The following is a 19,135-nucleotide window of genomic DNA, read 5'->3' as shown; positions in this document are numbered from 1 at the left end:
AAATGTTCTTGCAGACAGACAGGAGTCGATGTGGTAGAGTGCTGAGGTATATCAGGGTGTCGTCAGCATAGCAGTGGAAGTCCAGTCTGAAATAGTGGATATTCTGACCGAGAGGGACGATTTAGATGTTGAAGTGGGCCGAGTACGGAACCTTGGGGTACACCTTGTGCGACTGTGGAAGTGACGGAGGAGTGGTTGCGTAAGGAGATAAAGTATGATCTGTTGGTTAAGAGCCAGCTGAGGGCAGTGCCTTTTGATACAGAGGCCTTCAAGTCTGGAGAGCAGGATGAAGGCTGCAGTGGTCGATGATTGAAAACTTTCAGAACTTCAGTGGAGTGTGTAAAAAACGGACTTAAGGGGCTCAAATAGGAAGGGAAGGACACTATGTTTTATATTTTCCAGGTATAGAATGTGGGAAAACTTGCAAAAGTTTTGAAATCATCGAGGTGTGTACATGTACTATGTACAGTACATGTACAGTTTTTAATGTACTTCACCCACTGAGTTTTTGTTCCATCCTGCTGCAGTCCCTGTGTCCGCAGTACAACAGAGGCCGTTACCTGTTGCCTTTCGTTCCACATCTTTCATGCCCCCGTGGCTTTTCACTCTGTGTTCCATGTCTTTGTTCAACACCTGCTCAGGTCCTCAGATCTCTGCAGTGCCCCTCAGTCTGTCTGTCTGTCTGTCTGTCTGTCTGTCTCTCTCTCTCTTGCTTTTTTGTCTTTGTCTCACGCTCTGTGTGAAAAAAGCAGCTGCGCTACTAAAATAGGCAGAAACATTTCACTTCTATTATATTTTATTGATGAGATAAATGAGAAATCATGCTTTGAAAACCCCCTGCCCAGTGCTACCTGTGGTCAGCAGTCCAGCCAGGTGATAAACAGTAATTACAAAATCATTTCTAAAATCCCACTCAGTCAGTTAATTTAATCAGAAATGTAGACTTCCTTTGGTCCACAGACAGTTCTAAATACTGACACTGTAATTATATTATTACTTTTAACAATACTATTCATTTTTGTGCATTTAGAGAGTTACGAAAGACCGACTCTGCATATGGCTGATACCAACTGATACCACTATGGAGAGAAGAGTGCAAATCATACTAAATTCAGTAAGATCATATTGACATCAGATAACAATCTGATAACAAGCATTTTCCAATTTTTTAAATTTATTTAGTTTTAACTATGGTGACCAATATATGTACAAATTCAGACACTTTACAGCTGAAAATAAACTTTTCCGTACTCTCTGGCCGTTGCACATATCAGATGGTTCATGGAAAGATTGCAGAGTAGCTCAGCTAGTTTGAAAAAAGAAAAATCACAATATCAAACAACTAAATTACTCTCAAATAAATGCATTTGAAACATGATGGGTCAATCAGGGGGTACTTGGGATTATCTACAGTATTGGTAAGGCACCGGTTAAGTGTAAAATCATTGGTATGTAATGCTATTTTTAAAGTTTTTCTTCTGTCTAATTCAGAAATGTGTTTGGACATTCAACTGAAGTTGTCAGAGTCCAGTGTTTCTAATTTATGTTATTATACTGCAAATGCAACAGAATCAAAACAGATGTTTGACTGTAAAAGTACACTGTAGATGTATCGCTGTATGCACTTTGTCAGAAACAATCTTAGCAAAGGTTTTGACCTGCTATTCTCAAACTATTAGACAGTACTTGTCTTCTGATTCCACCATAAAACCAAGAAAAATCTGCTTTTTTTTTCCAACCGCTTTCTAACTTTGCTCTCAGCAGCAGTTCGATCACACAGTGATGAGCAAAGGGGGAGTGGCTGGAGGCCAGTATGAAATCGATCTGACGTTTCACAAAATAGCCCGAGGGTTCTGTGTTTAATTGAAGACGAGCTACACTAACATATCCTCCGTCCAAGAGTTGACACTCATATCTCCCGTCTTACCGGGCAGCTTCTGTCAGGCTTACACCGCTCAGGTGTATATTCTTCTCACTTTTCATGCATTTCTCTCACAAGCATGTCAATAACTCTTTCTGCTGTGTAGAGTTGGGGGGAATCTTTGCTGACCAGCCCTGTTGTAGATTTAATGACACGATGACGGCGTGGTGAGAGAATCACTGTGTCTCGCTTGTTGCCTGGGATCTTGTGTACAAAAGCCCCATCAAGCCCTCGCTCACAGTGGATAAGAATTAGCCTGTCAGTGCTAACTAGTAAAGAACTCTAATTACAATAGCCTGGGATTTGACACTCATCCAGTGACTAACTGTCTACCTCTCAGAGCCACCAGTCTCTCCAGTTAACGAGCGTTCTCTTTGAAATGGAGCAGTTGTCGTGGTGGTTGGAAACAGTCCAGGCTGCAAACACAGCTTTGCCTCCGAGGCAATGATATTTTTTGAGTTGGATGAACGAGCAAAAATAACTGAAAACTAAACGCACACCATCTCAGCTTACCCTCAAAGGCTTTTGGCAAACACCTTAAACTTGAATGAACATCCTTGAATCATTTCATTTGGAAAATATTCGATATAATATTCGACTTAACTCTAACTTTCACTATATACTTCAATTAATTATGACAAAAATATCGAAGCCAGTCAGCAACCCAAATAGTTCACTGAAAGTAATGCATTGTTAAAACCCAATAATAAATGAACATTTCTGAAGTTTTCGATTGCTGCACATTTTTTGCCTGTTTCGTACCCTGTTGTCTTTTACTAACAGGGTACACATACCAAAACAGTGCTTATTGATACCTCACTTGAGATAAAGGTTGAGCAAAATATTATTTAAATCAAACAAATACCAGCTTTTTGTACTTTGCAGTCTCCAATACTCACTGCTATTGGACATTATACTGGAAATTATACCTCCCTCTAATTTCTTATGTTGGATGTATGAGCAGCATTCAAGCGCATATTGTACCCCAAACTATCTGCGTTATTTCATCTAATTGTGTCAGAGCGACAACAGTCAAGACTGCCTCCTTATTGATGCTGCCATTTCCTAAGGTGGTGCCCTGGCAGTAGGCTTCATTACAATACAAAGAAAGAACCCCTGTAAGCAATTAAGTCTACCACATCTGAGCTAGGAGACCTTTGAAGGCCATTTTAATGTCAGACCAGCTTCCGTCTGGAGTGTGTCACAGGAGTCATGTTTTAAATTTAATCTGGGTTTCACTTTGGTTCTAAAGGCAGTCTATTGTAGTGGTTGTATTTAGTGACGGCATATCCAGGATGCAGTCTTACCACAAAGGTTATTTAATTCAATTTCTCCTCGCTACCATGGAGCCCACACTGTCACTATCTGCACTCCCTGAACACGTCTTATTCAATCTTTTGACCAAGGAAAAAAACGGTTTCAGAAAGAAGCCGATAGAAGAGTCTACATTATGTGTTTGAAGGATATATCCAGGATGTCAAACTGATTCAGCAGCGAGAACAGGTTAAAAAGATCAAGACAGAAGCTAAAGCTACAGATCACAGTGTGAAAGTGAACCACCACATCATCTGGAGATCAAGACAGAAGACAATGAAATGAAAGAACATGGTCTTTATTCACTGTTACAATCATTAAAAGGCAAAAGCAGCATGAGCAGATATTCAGTATACCTTCAGTAGCTAGGGTAGCATAGACATGCTAGTTAATGATATGCTAACCTACTCTCTTAGCTCCACAGGTGTTTATGAAACGTAACATTTTAGAGACGTACATCTGCTTCCAACCTCTCCGGGTAGCGAGTCTCACCATTACACAACGTTTAACCGCGACTAGCTTCAAATCCACCAAACCAGCCTGAAAATGAGGAAAGGCTGGAACGTTTGCACCAGGGTCTATGGAGCAGAGCCAGATAGTCGTCGGTACCTGGTCGGAGCTGGCCGATGCTACGCTGCGATTGGCCAATCTGCGTTCGAGGATGGGACTTTGCGAAGGGTAAATTTAGAATTGCATGTTTTTGAACAGATGGCTTCTCCAGTGTTGACTTTGGGGCGGCTGTAGCTCAGTGGGTGGAGAGGGTCGGCTCCCACTGTCCACATGATGAAGGGTCCAAAATGACAAGCTCCTCCTTTAATAAACGATGACTGGACACAGCTAACATGTTTCATGGTAGACACTGTTACAATTTTCACGATTTTTGAATGTAAAGAAAAACACCACTTATGTCTCATGTCTCATTAAGATGTTAGTTTACGCAAGATATTACAACCAGTTTTAAAGTGTCACCTGTCCCCTTTCAGTGGTAAACAGCTGGTAATTAAGAAGGTTACATTAAAGGCTGATAAACAGTCTACTATGTACCACCCCAAGGCAAGACAACAATGCTGAGGAAGGGAGGTGTCTATTTGGGAATATTCTGAAGAGGAGAAGGAAAAGCTCGTTAAAAACTTTGTTATTTTACTGAGTCAGCGTAGAAACAGTGTTGATGGCAGAGTGCATTCTGTTTAACGCTAACCAGTCACCCCTAGAAAGCTGCTAGTAGATGAGCTTCCTGTGAAACTAGCAGTTTTTGCAGGGTGGTGTTCCCAGTGTGTTCCAGAGGCTGATCGTTTGCACACATCAGATAGTACTTTCTTCTGCACTGCAGCCATATTGCAGCTTATGTTTCCCGTGTCTGTACACAGATATTGCTGTGTTCTAGGTTTTCATCATTGCGAATAACGAGGTCTGTAAGTGTCCTCATGTTACCTGATGGAGTCTTTTGTTAAATGCTTTCAACTGTGAATATGATGGCTCCGCCAAAGCTCACTTATTGCCTCAGAAGAAGAACAGTGTGGTTGGCTGCATTATACAACCCAACCTGCTAATTGCATTGCAGTGCAATTGATCATACAGTTCTCCTCTCTATGTAAATTCATCTTTTGTTGCCATAACTTCTGAAACCACTGCGGTTTCAAGAAATGTGCTTGAAATGTGCCTCGTCCTTGAATACATTCCCACACTTTAATGAATATGTATTTTTAATCTGGTCAATCTCATTTTTTAATGGTGTTTTGCCACCTCATGCCATTGATGATGAGGAATCATCCACTTAACATGGTGCTAGTTAAAGGTGGTTTCTGGATGGAGACAGCGCTCTGAAGGTTTTAGCAGCTGGAACTGAGTTGACTCCAATCATCCTTTTTGCTTTTATTTGTATGCCATTCATGAGATATTATCACCTTAACCCTTTAACTGTTAATTGATAATAATCTACTGATGTGAAACTAGTTCCACATGCACAAGCTTGATTTCAACTCTCATATTTAGCCATAAATAGACGTAGACAATGCAATGCATTTGCATATTGCCTCCTCTGGCAAAGTACCTACATTTTACCAATTTCTTAAACGGTTCCAGAGCAGCTGTCATTATGTGCACCATCATAAACCATCATTGTGGTAGTTTCTCTCTTATTGTTAAACCTAACCCTAAATTCTTGCCGTCGTCTTCTTCACATTGATTTTCTTGCAAACATTATTCATAATGCATTTGTTTTATTTTCCCTTCTTAAAAATGTCTCTACGTGGTAGCACCCATACTGCTGGTACCTCAGTCATGTGTGTAGTGTTTGTTGTGATGCTCCGCTTCGTCTGCCTTCGTAAGCAGGAGGTCATCGGTGCAGTAGGCCCGATGACGGAGGCTGAAGAGGTTCCATGCCTTGTCGTCGTATCACCTCGTCCCCACCTGCCTGTGCCTCCTGAGCTCTAACGTGCTAGTGGCTTTAGACAGGCCGGGGTTGAGAGGGCCTCTCTGAAGCCCTCTGCGTTTTCTGTGGGAAGGGAATGAATAAAAGATGAAGAGTCACAATAGGAAGACATCTGCGGCAAAACAAACAATCATTACTCTTTCTGGTACAGCACAGCCGCAGCCATCGTGACGTGAGAGAGGAGATCAGTTTCTCAAAAACAAAAAACAGAAATATCCATAAAAAACGTAGATAACAAAGCAAACTCTTCATACAGTAATCTGTTGTATAGTATTTACATAAGCGGAGTTGTCTCTGAATAGCAGAAAATAAGCTGCCATCAGAGCTTTTGTTCATCACAGCCACCGCATCGCTCCTCTGTGGATATAAACATCAGCTCAGCTCAAGTGTTCTCTACAACACTTATGTGCGTTCATATCAAATGTCTGGATGAGGACAAAACACTTTCCACTGTGCAGCCCATACAACATAAAGGAAAAGAGGGGATTGATATTGCTTCACTGATTTATTTTCCATGAGCATAGCTGCCTGTCAGCTGCCTCTCATTTGACTACATCGATTTCCTCGTTATTTGGGATGTAAACTATTAACTGTTAAACCGTTAACGGACAGCATGGATTTTGACTGATTAATGCTAACAGTTAAAATAATTAGCCAAAATGTATTTTTTTAAAAGCAGAGCAAAACTCAGAGCTGGTCTTTTCATAGCTGGTCCATCTTTAAGCTGATATTGTAGACAGCGAGGATTTTGGAACAAGCATTTCATGTAAAAAAAGAGTTTTCATTGTTACAGAATTGTCTAATATTGCCCGGTGTTGTTGTTTGGCAGTCGGGGTGGACTATTGACCAGTAGTGGTACTTGTTTCGTACTCTGAAACATCAACCCCACGCCTGGTGGAGGTGACCTCAGAGTCCACAGCTGGCTTGTCATATGAGATCATCCATGTTTGACAGTGAAGTTATTGGATATTTCTCTTTTGTGTTCAGTCTACTGTCAACTGTTGACACTACTGATTGCTTTAGTTAGACACACCCAGAGCTCCTTTGTGCCCTAATTAGTTTTTGACTTGTTGTGAAATCGGACGACTCCCAGATCTTCAATCTGAGCATTTATTTGAACAATTGTGGTGATTCAAAGTTACACAATGCCCTACTGCAATGTCTCTGATTGGTGCTGATTTGTCCTGACTGATGCCTGTTATTTAATTTATTTATTACCTTATAGCTCTCCTGCACAGCCTCTACTCTTTATTCCCCAACAGGTGGATTATTGTGGGATAAATAAAAGCAGGGTAGTCACGGCCAGAAAGGATGAAAATCTTAAAACCCGACCTAAGTGTTCCCGACAGACGGCGTTTAAAACGGAGGTTGTTTTGTATTTGCCCTAAAGAAGCACTGACGTGATCCACATATTGTGTTTTCAGAGTAAGAATGTCTCTGGCTAATATTTTAAATAATATATGAAAGATATCTCGACAGTCATTTCTTGTGACTCATAGTTTAGTAGTGTGACGATATTAATGTGTCATCCACAATCCTGGCTGTCTACCTGTTGAGTTACAAGGCCTGGTGTTGCATATTCAAGTGAATGTTTCTTTTTCCCCCCAATCCCATTTATTTAAAATCATTTCCTTCTGTGCTTCACTCTCCTTTTTTTCTCTCTCTCTTGTTTAATTCACCGCAAGGAAGCTCTGGAGTTTATGAATATTTAGAGTGCAGCGTTATTCACAAAACCTTTATTTAATGCTGCCTACATTCACATCCTCTCAGAGGATTTTAGAGGTTTTGGTTATGAATCAAGCAGGGACGTGTAAACTGTTGTTCCTACTGTGAACTTCCATCTCCCCTCCTGTTAAAATCAGCCCGCTTGCTGTTCCTGCAGTCCCTTAGAACAGGAATGGCTCACCTGCACACACAGAACACATGCTTTATTCAGGTGGCGTATCGTCCATTTGATGCTGCTGGCTGAAGTGGATGCAGCTGAATCATTCGTCTCAGGTAGAAGAGGTTGGAGAGGCGTATATTTGCGAAAGGCAGGTCTAGTGACGAGCAGCCAAAGGACTCTGAGCCAATCAGCAGCTTTGTTGCTCTGGAAAGCGTATTGCAAAGGAAACATCACAGGAGCACGGCTTCCTTAGTGATGTGCAAGCTGACTGCTCATGTGTGCAAATTGCCTTTGGGCGATTACAAGCACAGCAGTGTCATTTTGTTTTCCTTGTCCAAAACTATTACCATCCAAAAATGCTACCACAAGCTTGGCAAGTCTTGCCGTCTTTGATCTCAGCAGGTATCATCCCAGCCAGAAATGCTTTGTGATTTTCTTTCAAAATCAGTTTTATTTAATTTGTTTGTTCTTAATTTGGCTTTATCTCCCTTTTGTGTGTGCAGAGAAAGTGTTTGGGGAGTTTCTGAGCTGGGAGCTCGAGGACGCTTTGTCTCGCCTGCCTCTGAAGTCCGGCCAGGCTGTGACACTGACCGTAAACATCAAAGTCAAGCTGGACTTCTCCGGCCAGGAGAGCCTGCTGCAGGACCTCAATGATGGTGAGTGGACGAAGATGGCCATTTCTAAGTGTATACCTGCTAATTAATGCAAGAGTGACTCTAAATGGGTGTCAAAAGCTCAGTTTACTTAAAGGGGGTGACGTGTTTTGCCATGATATGTGGTTAGCGCCACCAGCAGGTGGACATCGGTGGTACAGAGTGAACTGTTTTGTCAACAATTTCATGCATTGCCATACGTTTTGGTGCAGACACACAAATTCCCCTCAGGATGAATTATATACCATTTTTGTTTGTTTGCAGCAGAATTGTTATGCCACCTTTTAACTGTGCAGCTGAAGCTATGCACGTGTTGGATGCAGAAGTACGTGTTAATGCATCGCTGTGCATGGAGCCCCCTGCATTACAGGGATTTGAGCTTCCTTGTTTCAGATTCAGCGGTACTAGGAGAGAGGTCTCAAGGTCTCCACACCTCCGTTTCTCTCCTAGCTTCCTCACTTCATCTGGTGCATTTCCTCTCTTCTAATTCTAATATCCTGGTTAAAAAGAAATCGTCTCACCTCCTCCCCAACCTCGAAGCCCATTCATTGTGCTCCTTCTCCGGTCTTTCTCACTGCTCATGCTAAGCCCTTCTTTCAGTTCTGCCTCGCTCGCCCCCGTGCCGCCTTCTTCAAACTGTGGAACCTCTCCACCACCGAGTCTGTGGGCACATAAATATTAATGATTGGAACCACTGCTATGGAACTGCTCCTGCGCCACAGAGACTTTACTTTGTGTGTTTGTGTATGTGGATTCAGATGACTGAGAAAGTAAATACATACAATGCGTGTTTATCTCAGCCCCGGTGCCGCTCTCCTCATGAGGTCATTTGAGCGATACTGGTTCAGTGTTTTAATTAGCTGAGCAATAATTGGGGGCCCTGAATTAAGGAGATAAGACGTGCTCCAAACAGCAGCTGTGAATTCAGTTGTTATGGTGACATTATGGGATGCAGTTTTTGCTCAACACGTTTGATGCTATCTGCCACTTTAATGCATGTTAATAATGTTGTGTGAATGTACTCATGAACTTATTTGAATAAAGACAGATTCTGTGCTGGAAGATTACCAATTTCTGCCATCAAACGTCTTGATTAGGCACGACTGATGCTTCCAACAACTGTTTACTTGTATTGCATAGTCACCACACATAGTCACACATGCATTTTAATGTCGCCACATGGTACCATTAGTGAGTCACATTGTTGGAGGCAACAACATAACATTGTTTGTTTATTTCGTACCTATCAGAAATGTATATGTATATGACAATAAAAAGGGTTTCTATAAAAGAAATGTAAAAACGAACAGTTTGGTTACCGAAACCCGGAAATTAAACGGGCCTCGGGGCGTAATTATCGATAAGCTCCGATGTTTTCAGTTATTTTTGAATCGGTACTTCTTAGCATTTCAATGCTATTCATTATCAGCCTGTAGCATCTCCTCTGTTCTCTGTGTCTGGGCCGAGCTCCTCTAACTACGCTCATTACTGTGCGTTCAGTAACACCTTCCACAATAACAATCCAATACTTGATCAATACACCTCTTCAACCGGCAGAAAAACAGAGAAAAGCTCATTTTCAATGCGCTCTGACTGCAGCCTCCCATCCACCATCCATTTGAACTCTTAGCAAGACAAACAAACAAGCGTATTTTGAACTGTTCAACTTTTTTTAACAATACAGAATATTTTTGCAACCTTTAGCATCATAAAACATTTGGAGACCTCTACAAACACACAAAATGAACATGAATGTATTACAGGGACATCTGCAATCATATTGCAGCAGACAGAGTTATCAGTGTAGATATGAACAAGTCATTAATTCAGAACAGGACACGTAGTGAAAATTAATTCAACTGGAACAAGATTTTTGTTGAGACACAACTGTCTGAGTACTGACTCTACTTCCAATGCAGTGAAATCACGGGGGGGGACTATTGTTAAATTCTTTTTTTTTTTTTAAATACCATTGTTAATATTTTTAATAACCTTAGTAGAATGATGTCCCTTGCTGCTCTGTTTTGCAGCTGAAGCTGTGCACAATTAGTGTATTAAAAAATACACTAATTGGTTGTCTTCAAACAAGGCAAAGCACTGATCGTAAATGCACAGAAACAAATATTGAAGATCGATGCCTGTCATTGTTCATTTTTGCCATTTTCTACACTGAAAAGGGCAACGCAGTATGTTTGTGCAGCAGTCTTCATACTTAGCAGATTAATGCATTCTTTTGATTTGTTCCCACCTTCTGGAAACAGTTAATGAACTAAACCATTGCCAACAAATCGGTAGTGTCTTCTAAATTTTTCATTTCGTGCCATTTGGTTCAATTTGCTGAATTTCTTAACGGCACAAATGGAGGGTAAATGGAGGGTAAATGGACTGCATTTATATAGTGCTTTCATTGGAATTACTTTACAATCTGTCTCTCATTCAACCGTTCACACACACACCAGACCTCAGACCAATAGTTTAGATTGGTTTAGAACATAACTGTAGGTGAAACTACAAATTCTCATTTTTACATTTTTGCTTAAAAACAAACAAACAAGACATTATGTGATAAATCAATACATTGTTTCTTCCAAATTGTCAAATTCAGTTGTTGGTCAGTGGACATACGCTTCAAACTATGACGCTCTGTGTACCCCTCTAGCGTCAGTCTTCACTCGTAACATGCAAAGTGTCTTTTCAAAATAAACTCCCAACCCTAGGTTTACTTAGTTTTTAGGTTTACTTATGCAACAAAACTACGTAGTTAGGTTAACACAACAAAATGTATTGGTTAGACTTAGGAAAAGATTGTGATTAGGGTTTCGGTAAGTACGTCTTGCATTAGGTAACATTATAAAGTGAGCGCAGTACTCGCGATGACACAAACAGCGGTCTCCTGGAAGTCGTGTTTGTTTGACCTGTCCAACGTCCGCTCCCTCCCGCCCTTCATGGACTGTCTTGCTCTTTATACGTCAGTTGCTCATTGATCATGTGGATGAATGTGGATGCATGTGAATGAAGTTTGCCTTCAGTTTGCCCTGGTGTAAAGACTTTTTCCCCCCCTGTGTCTTTTCTCTTTCACACTTTATCTTTTTCCAGCTCCACAGCCTGAGGATAGATGACAGCTCACAGCTTGTGGAGTGTGTGTGTGTCTCTGATGCGTTTGGTGCGGGTACATTGTGTTACATCAGCGCCTCTCTATATTTCATATAACCGTAAGCACCGATGTCTTGCAGCCATCATATGACCAAGGTTCAGATTTGACTGTTATGCTGCAGGTGGGAATTAGTGTGTGCCTTGATTTACACCTGTCAGACGGTTGAGTGATATTGCATATCTAATTAATTATATGCTATGGATTGATCAATGTGCACATTGAGGAGAAAGCCAATCCATCGGCCTTAACTGTAATGCTGGCTGGCAGTTGTGCACTCGATGTCCTTTGTGTTTCAGCTGAGGCAGAAGGGGCAAAGCAGACGAAGCCACATGAAACAGTGCATCCAAAACAGGCCGGGGCTCATTGATTTATCCTCGGAATAGTGTGTCCCTCACTTTGGGTCCGGCTCGAGAGCACGACACCGTAACTTAGGATCAGAAGGGAGTGATGTCATCACTCAAGACTAATGGGCCTTGACTTAGCGAGCTTTATCGTATTAAATGGTGTGAGCATTGTGCCCTAATGACGGTGCTACCGCCTACATTAATGTTGCCTTGTACCACAGAAAATGTCTGCTTTAAAAACAAAGTAAAGAGACACGGGAAACGAACAACATAAATTAAAGGGCTCAGACGGAGAAGAAGGTGCATTCAAGCTCCTTTTAATTTAGGAGACAGGGAGGTGCTTTTGTTTTTTCGAGTTTTCTCATTGTTTGTCCTCAGTCGACATCAGGGAGACAATCCACTGCTGTGCTGTTTGTTTTAAAGTACTTAACTTGCAGCACCAACATCGCCTTTTAGCCCCCAAGAAGACTTTTTAAAAGTATTGACGTGTGATATGTTCATGTTTCTCGATGGGGAGAAAGAAAACAACAACCTTCTAGACAAATATGGCTGCTTATGAAACTCCAGTACTTTCTGGTACCGACCGGAATGTGTCCACAATACTTGGTAATAAAAACTTTTTTTTAAAAAGTATTGAAAGAGCATTGAGGCATTGATTGTCTGGTCATTTGCATCAGTCCCCTTGTTAGACAGATGGATGGATAGATTAACTTTATTGCCGTTCATACTATTCACAGGGCAAGTAAACAGCAGCATGAAATTATGTCACATCTGGCTGATGAGTGTAATAAAAAAAGAGCTAACGAGAGTAAAGTAATAAGTTAATTATGTAAACATTGTGCGTCTTTGGTGGACTGGATAGCTGTCAGATCTCCAGACTTTATATGAGTCACAGAGGCCTTCAATACCAGTTATATACCGACTGATCCAAAGACCTCGGAAGGTGATCGACTTGCAGGTGTTATTCATGAAACTCAGACCTTTAACCACTCGGCTTGAGCAGCTCGAATGAGAGCCGGTGAAGATGATAAAACATTTGTCTGGCTCGTAGTCCATGCGTTTGTTATGGATAGTTATCAGGCCAGCCAAACTGTTACTGTTGTCACTAAACTATTAAAGTGCACAAGTTGTTCTTCTTCTTTGCTTTTTGGCCGTCACCGAACAGCTCCAGCTGCGTCACCACCACCCTCTGGATTCTATCTGTTTATCTCTTCTTTTTGATTATTTTTCCCAAGCGAGATATCACAAAACATATTGTATCGTTTTGCAATAGTCATTTTAAAACATACCCTGCTTTATTTGCAAAGTAAGTGTTCTTATACTTCCAGGTTTCCAGTTTGTCGGGAATAGATGGAAAGAGAACTGAGCAGTTATCATGAGCGGTGATAGCCACCATGGCTGCACAGACCGAGATAAGAGTGCGACCTATAGAAACCTAATTAACAGGAAAATCAAAGGAAAAAAGACGTCAGTGGCGGACACACCGTTTGATAGGTGATCTCTCAGCAGGACGGCTCACAAACGGCACAACAGTGACTTATCTTATCACAAGATGGTCTCTTCTGAGGCCTCTGTTGTATTGAAGTTAAGGGTATAGCAATACGTCAGTAGCCGTAAAGTGAAAATTACCCCCAAAAAAACCTGGCAGAATATTAATAGCGTTTGTATTATTGTCTCAAGTCAAATACCTCGTGAATCTCTGCCAGACATTCGTTAGTGATGAACCAAGCAGCTGTCGATAGATGACTTCAATGGAGCTTCCAGACGGACTGGAATAGCTCGCTGTAATGACTGAAATCGTTTGTTCAGATCTTTGTGTATTACCTACCGGATTCCTGCTCATCACGTAGATCCCTTCCTCTCGCTCTCTTTGTGAGGCTGATAGAAGCGTATTGATGCTCTCGGTCTCAGTGGTGCGCGTCAGCTCGGAGTACCAGTCTGGTTTTCTGCTGTAATATCTTGATGTGTTGAATTGGATTAATGGTGTTTTTGATGCCCAGAAACAACCCAAAGCTACAGTATGTGTCAAAGTACATGTAATTGTGAATGTTAAATTCAGCTCAGGTCAAGCAGCCTGAGGAAGAATCACCATGGCTATACCATCAAAAATGGTGGGGGGGGGGGGGTGATTGTGACTTGTGAGCAATGCCATCGTTAATCACAGCACCCATTACTCACACGGTCTCTGTGCCACAGGACACAACGAGTCATGTGTATCTTCTGAACCAGGCCTCGTTCCGTGATGAAAGATGCCGTTCATAAAGTCTGGATTCCTGGCTCTCTCCCTTTCTGCCACTCTGAGTGTATGTCTCGATACATATCTAATCTGTTTAGCAGCAGGATACAGAGAATGAGGCAATAACGAGGAGGAGATTGTTGTCACCGGGGCAGTGACAGCAATCGCTATATGGAGAAGGTTTCCCACAGTGAAGCCTGTACGCTGTGCGTTTTTTTGGGCTGCCCCGAAAGACGAAAGCTGACAATCGTGAGTGAAACACTCTAGAGACATGTTTATACCAAGGCAGGTTTAAAGCGGTGCTGACCAAAGACGGGCCATTTTCAAGCCGACTGTTGTTATTTATCAAATAGAAGAAAGACGCAGGAAGACGATCTGTGTTCGCTCCGTTCACATATGACTTTCTGTAATAGCACCCGAAAGAAATAGCTGGGACCTAATAAGGGAAGGAGTAGAGCCGATGCTTTTCTTTATTACGCCTATCATCAGAGACGCGCCGCTATTTCAGATTCCCCCTCTTTTATGTTTCATTATGTTACTTGTAAGTGTCCCTGTTTCCTGATCTGCTCCAGTGTTAATTTGCGGTTACTGCTGTTTGCTGTTCAGACAATCTCAACACTTCCTCCTTGTTCACCTGTTGTCACGGCCAATTTAGCACAATCCACATTTCGACGGTATTAATTCCATCGGTACAGCGACATATTCATGCCGTACACACCCGTCTGTTGCTCTGGCTTTTTTCTTTCCGAACAGAAATGCTCCTCCAGTTGGTTCTATTTTACCAATCTGGCATGTGGTTGTTATAGTTTGATATTCTGTGACTTTGTCCGTCCGTCTTCAGTGAACCCAATTGCCTGAGCTGCTACACAGGCCGGTAATGTCCCCTCTCTGAGGGGAAATTGCAGGGCTTTGCTCTCCACTGACGTCAGAGAGCGATACGGTTCCTTTGACGTCGGAGTCTGGGCTCTGGGCGTCATTTTTGAGTTTTGTCTGAGCGGGTTGAAAGCAGCAGCCCCTGTGGTGGAGCCGGATGCAGCTGCTGATAGTGCAGCTGCTGCTGTGTCCAACTGCTTCTCTCAAGGTCACAAATGTCAAATCATTCGCTTTTTCTTCACATTCTCATAGAAGCACCATGAGCCACAGAAATCCACTTAGATTTTCAGATATTAAAACCTAAACTTTCTGGAGTCAAGTATGCTGTTAGCAGTCTTACAAGACAAAGTGAATACAATATATTGAGATAATACTAATACTACTAATAACACTCTAATACTAATAATGAAAATACTTTTATATTTTTTAGAATACATGGTAACAAACAGTTGCTTCACATATTTACACATTCAACGACTAGTATACATACGTACATACATACATAAGCATGATGCATAGCAAAGAATTAAAGCTCACACAACCAAAATGAATAAAACTAAACACAAACAGATGGTATTCATAAAAATGGCTAATCTATAGAAATCAAAATGCAAAACCGAAAGTTTGTTTAACTCTTTGCCTCAACCGAACTAAGTGTTTTTCTTTGCATAGAAAATAAACTATGAATTTAACAAACGTATATCGAGCCGCCGTCCATGACACGTCCAAAAGTGCCTGTAGAGAGTTACAGAGAGCCTCATAGTTTGGAGCTTAGGACCACTGACCCATCTGTGGTATTTGACACACTGGGGTGAGAATGTGTTGGGGAAAAAATAAATCCTTCTCAAACTCTCTAGGTACCTAGATATTTCTGCAGGACGGGCCTGTTGTGCCGAGTTCTGATTCCTTAGCAACCATTGAACGATCGCTGTTCAGGGATGATGTCCGACCAACTGAGTGAACTCTACCTCATAGCCATCAATTACAGAAGAGAAAAATCCAATCTAATACACATCCAACGCATTTAAACACTACAAGCAATGCCTAATAATGATAATGTAAAACATGATATACAGTATATGTAAATAGTTTGTGATATAGCAATAACATTCTCCTACGTTTGATCAAAAGTATGAAATCTGGTGCTGATTCCTGGGGATCGTCAAGTAATTGTGAGGAACATGGCACTTCTGGGAAATGTAGCTAAATCGCCAACTAATAAGAGATGGATGAGGGGAAGTGAGTACATTAAAAAATAAGTAATTAAAATAATGCATCACAACAAAACCGCTCCTGCTGATGTGTAACAATGTGAGGCTGTTTCCCTCTCGTCTCTTTGCTCTTTACTGACCGTGTACATCTTTTCAGACGGGATCAGTGTGATGGGCCTGCCGATCTCCAGTCCGCTGCGACAAGTCCTCAAACCCAGGCCGGAGAACAAGAGTGTCGGCAGTGAGTCCGGCAAGGCGGAGTACAGCCATATCAAGGTGACTGAAGAATAACCTGCAAAGTGCATAGTGTCCCATTGTTTTGCCCAGTCTTTGTTCAAGATGCAAGCAGCTGTTTTCTTCTGTTTTGTGTTTTTTTTCTGGCTTGTAGCAAAGGGATAATTCATTTCCACGCTGGTGCAGTCTCGCTGCACCTATTCTGCAGATGATGAATATCTCAGTTTGGGATTTTTTAACCCCGTTACTCTCGCTGCTGCTCTCCCTCTTCATACCGAGAACACTGTGCAGTGTCTGCAGGTCTTTGCAAACTATAGCATTATTTCCGACAAATTGCTGCTCTTGCTATAAAAAGAAGAAACGTTTTTTTTTTTTTTGGCTGGTGTCTCACCTTGGCTGCAGATGCACCCTGCTCTTTGAATAAGGACTCAGAGCTCCAACATAGGCACAGCAATGAGAAGGAAAAAAAACGTTTACAGGCTTTTTGTGTGACTCTGCAAAGGGGGAAAAGATAGATAGTGGGAAGGCGAGATGAAGACAGACGCAGTAGATAGAGATGATCAGCAGGGAAGAAGGTTTTGTTGAGGACTTTTGGATGTCGGAGGGGTGGAAACGGGCGGACTGATAGTCTGCCTGCTGTGGGTCATCTGTAGCACAACAATCACAAAAAGCTGCCAGTGAGGTGGCTGCAGCGTTTTTCCTTTAAAAAGTAACTCCTTTCTCTCCTCTGTGAATCATCAGGAGAGAAAACAACATTGGTGCCTAATGTTCAGCTGTGCTTCCAGACGGTCAACTTTTCTCTCTTTCTTTAGGAAAGTTTGACAGGATGATGACTAATGGTGGAGCGAATACAGGAGGAGGTTGCCTGTTCACAGTCTAAGACAAGCACACATTTGTGAGACTAATTATATATTGTCACCAATCATATATAGTTGTACTATACGTACAGAGGCCAGTCGTCTGCATCACAAGTGACTGGGTTAAATAGGCAAGGATTTGCAAACACACAGAAAATATCTGTATCTGTTTATGTCACAAAAATATGTGTATTTGGATATAAGCCAGAAGCTGGCTGGGCTTGCACAGGATGTTTTTCAGATATCTAGACGGCATTAACAAAAGTCTAAACTGAGTCTAAATTAAAGCGTTTTACCGTTAATGGTGTAAGTGGAAATGAATAGATTCAAACAGTGGGGAAATACAAGTACACACTTGTTGTTGTTGTTGTGTGTATAATTAAAGGAAGCCTAGATTACCACGAGTTATTTATGATTCAAAATTTACAAAAAAAAAAAAGGTGATTAAAGCTTTGGCTCACTGGTTCAGAATGGAAGGAGGCCTTGATACAAATATGTTTGATTTAAGTTCTCGAGTGTCAGCTGTTCACTACACTACTGTAGAGGCTTGTTTCCAGGTAGAACTGTTGTGCACTGTGCAGACAAAACCCAGCTGGATTACTGTTGATGCAGAAGAAAAACTGATCTGTGGTTTTGCCTTCATTTCTGTATATTTCCTCAACAGATGTATGAACGTTGATCCTCGATGGATATCAGAGATTCTGACCACCGCGAAGAGCAAATTCAGCTGACTTTATTAGAGTGTGTGTGTGTGTGTGATGTATGTATGGGATGAAGTATTACTTTACATCCCTACTGTACTGACAAATCCTCCTCATGCTGAACAGCAACACCGCAGGTAAAAAGCACGATCCTCTCCCCTTTTGGATTCTTTGCATAACAACTACCGTTTCAGCAAGGCGAACACAAGAAGCAGCCATTGTTAAGGGCAAACTGGGCATTTTAATCAGTGGTTAGGCTTATTAGCAGCAGGGTTTGACTGGCAGCAATGACTTTCATCGAAGAATTCGGGTGTTGGAACCGTGATTAAAGTAAAGCCAATTACACAAAGACGCTTGTCCTGCGAGCAACAGACGTGCTGTTGGACGTAGAGTCGACACGACGGTGATTCATTTCACTGTGTGCTCAACAAAAGCCTGTGCACTGATTTGCCTGCATACTGCCGTAGATGTATTCTGGGTTTCCAGCTGAATGACTCATTGTTGTTTTTCAGTAGTTTTGACTCAAAGCCACAGTTTACAACACGGTATGATGTTAATTCAAGCAAAGTTTTGCAATAAGTTTCATCTTTGTGGTCTTCAGAATCAATGGAAAAAGTGTCAATTGATAGAAAGATATCAGTCAATTGCCATAAAATGATACAGCTTTGCACCCAGACTTTCAATTAACAGCCGCCTTTTTTATTTACCGTAACTATTACCCGGTCCCCCTTAAACGTCAGTCAGCCTGGAAGTTGTCTCCAACTTTCAGGGCGAACCCCATCAATGTTATCAGCAGGTGGCAAGCAAGACACAGGAATGGAGTTGGCTACTTATCTTACATTTTTTCACACATTTTTCTTCTACAAAAATCTTAAAAATACATAAAAAATAAATAAAAAATCCCCCTGAAGCTTAGGCCCGGCGAGGAGTCAACTTAGGCCAGACGGGCTTTGCAATACATGGGCGGGAACCCTGCCACGCCAGCTGTCATGCGCCGATGTTGTGGAGAGCATTAATTCTAAAAACTCTGGCATTGGATGTGAAAAATGTTGTCGCTGAACGCAATCTGTGTTTTTGCACAATCATCCAATATCAACACTGTTGTCTCCTGGCTGCTTGTTACTGGGAGGCTGACTAGTCGGTGCCAGCAAAGCCTTTCTTCCATACTTCTTCGCTATCTCACCTGTCTGTCTTAGGACACCCACGTGCCTTCATCCTCGGACCGTTTTCTAACCAGCTGATCTTCCTGATTCAATCTGTAACAGGAAGCGCTGATATGTGGCCTGCAGTCTTGAACCGTTCCAGCCCGTCGTATTGCTGC

The 19,135-nt window shown here is 41.8% G+C and overlaps 1 protein-coding gene across 3 annotated transcripts in view; it reads left to right on the top strand.

Moving 5' to 3' along the window:
- trappc9 (trafficking protein particle complex subunit 9) overlaps positions 1-19,135 on the top strand; it is a 147,359-nt gene that overhangs the window by 33,881 nt on the left and 94,343 nt on the right. For all 3 annotated transcript variants that reach the window (XM_076112819.1, XM_076112818.1, XM_076112820.1), the window contains 2 exons: positions 8,055-8,207; positions 16,180-16,298. In XM_076112819.1, coding sequence (XP_075968934.1) covers positions 8,055-8,207; positions 16,180-16,298 — 272 coding nt within the window. The remainder of the gene's footprint in view (positions 1-8,054; positions 8,208-16,179; positions 16,299-19,135) is intronic.

This window comes from Anarhichas minor, unplaced genomic scaffold, assembly GCF_050575085.1.
Source record: "Anarhichas minor isolate MPS153535 unplaced genomic scaffold, ASM5057508v1 ptg000051l, whole genome shotgun sequence".
Taxonomy (NCBI): domain Eukaryota; kingdom Metazoa; phylum Chordata; class Actinopteri; order Perciformes; family Anarhichadidae; genus Anarhichas; species Anarhichas minor.
Note: the sequence above shows the minus strand (reverse complement) of the source record. Positions and strands in the feature narration are given on the sequence as shown.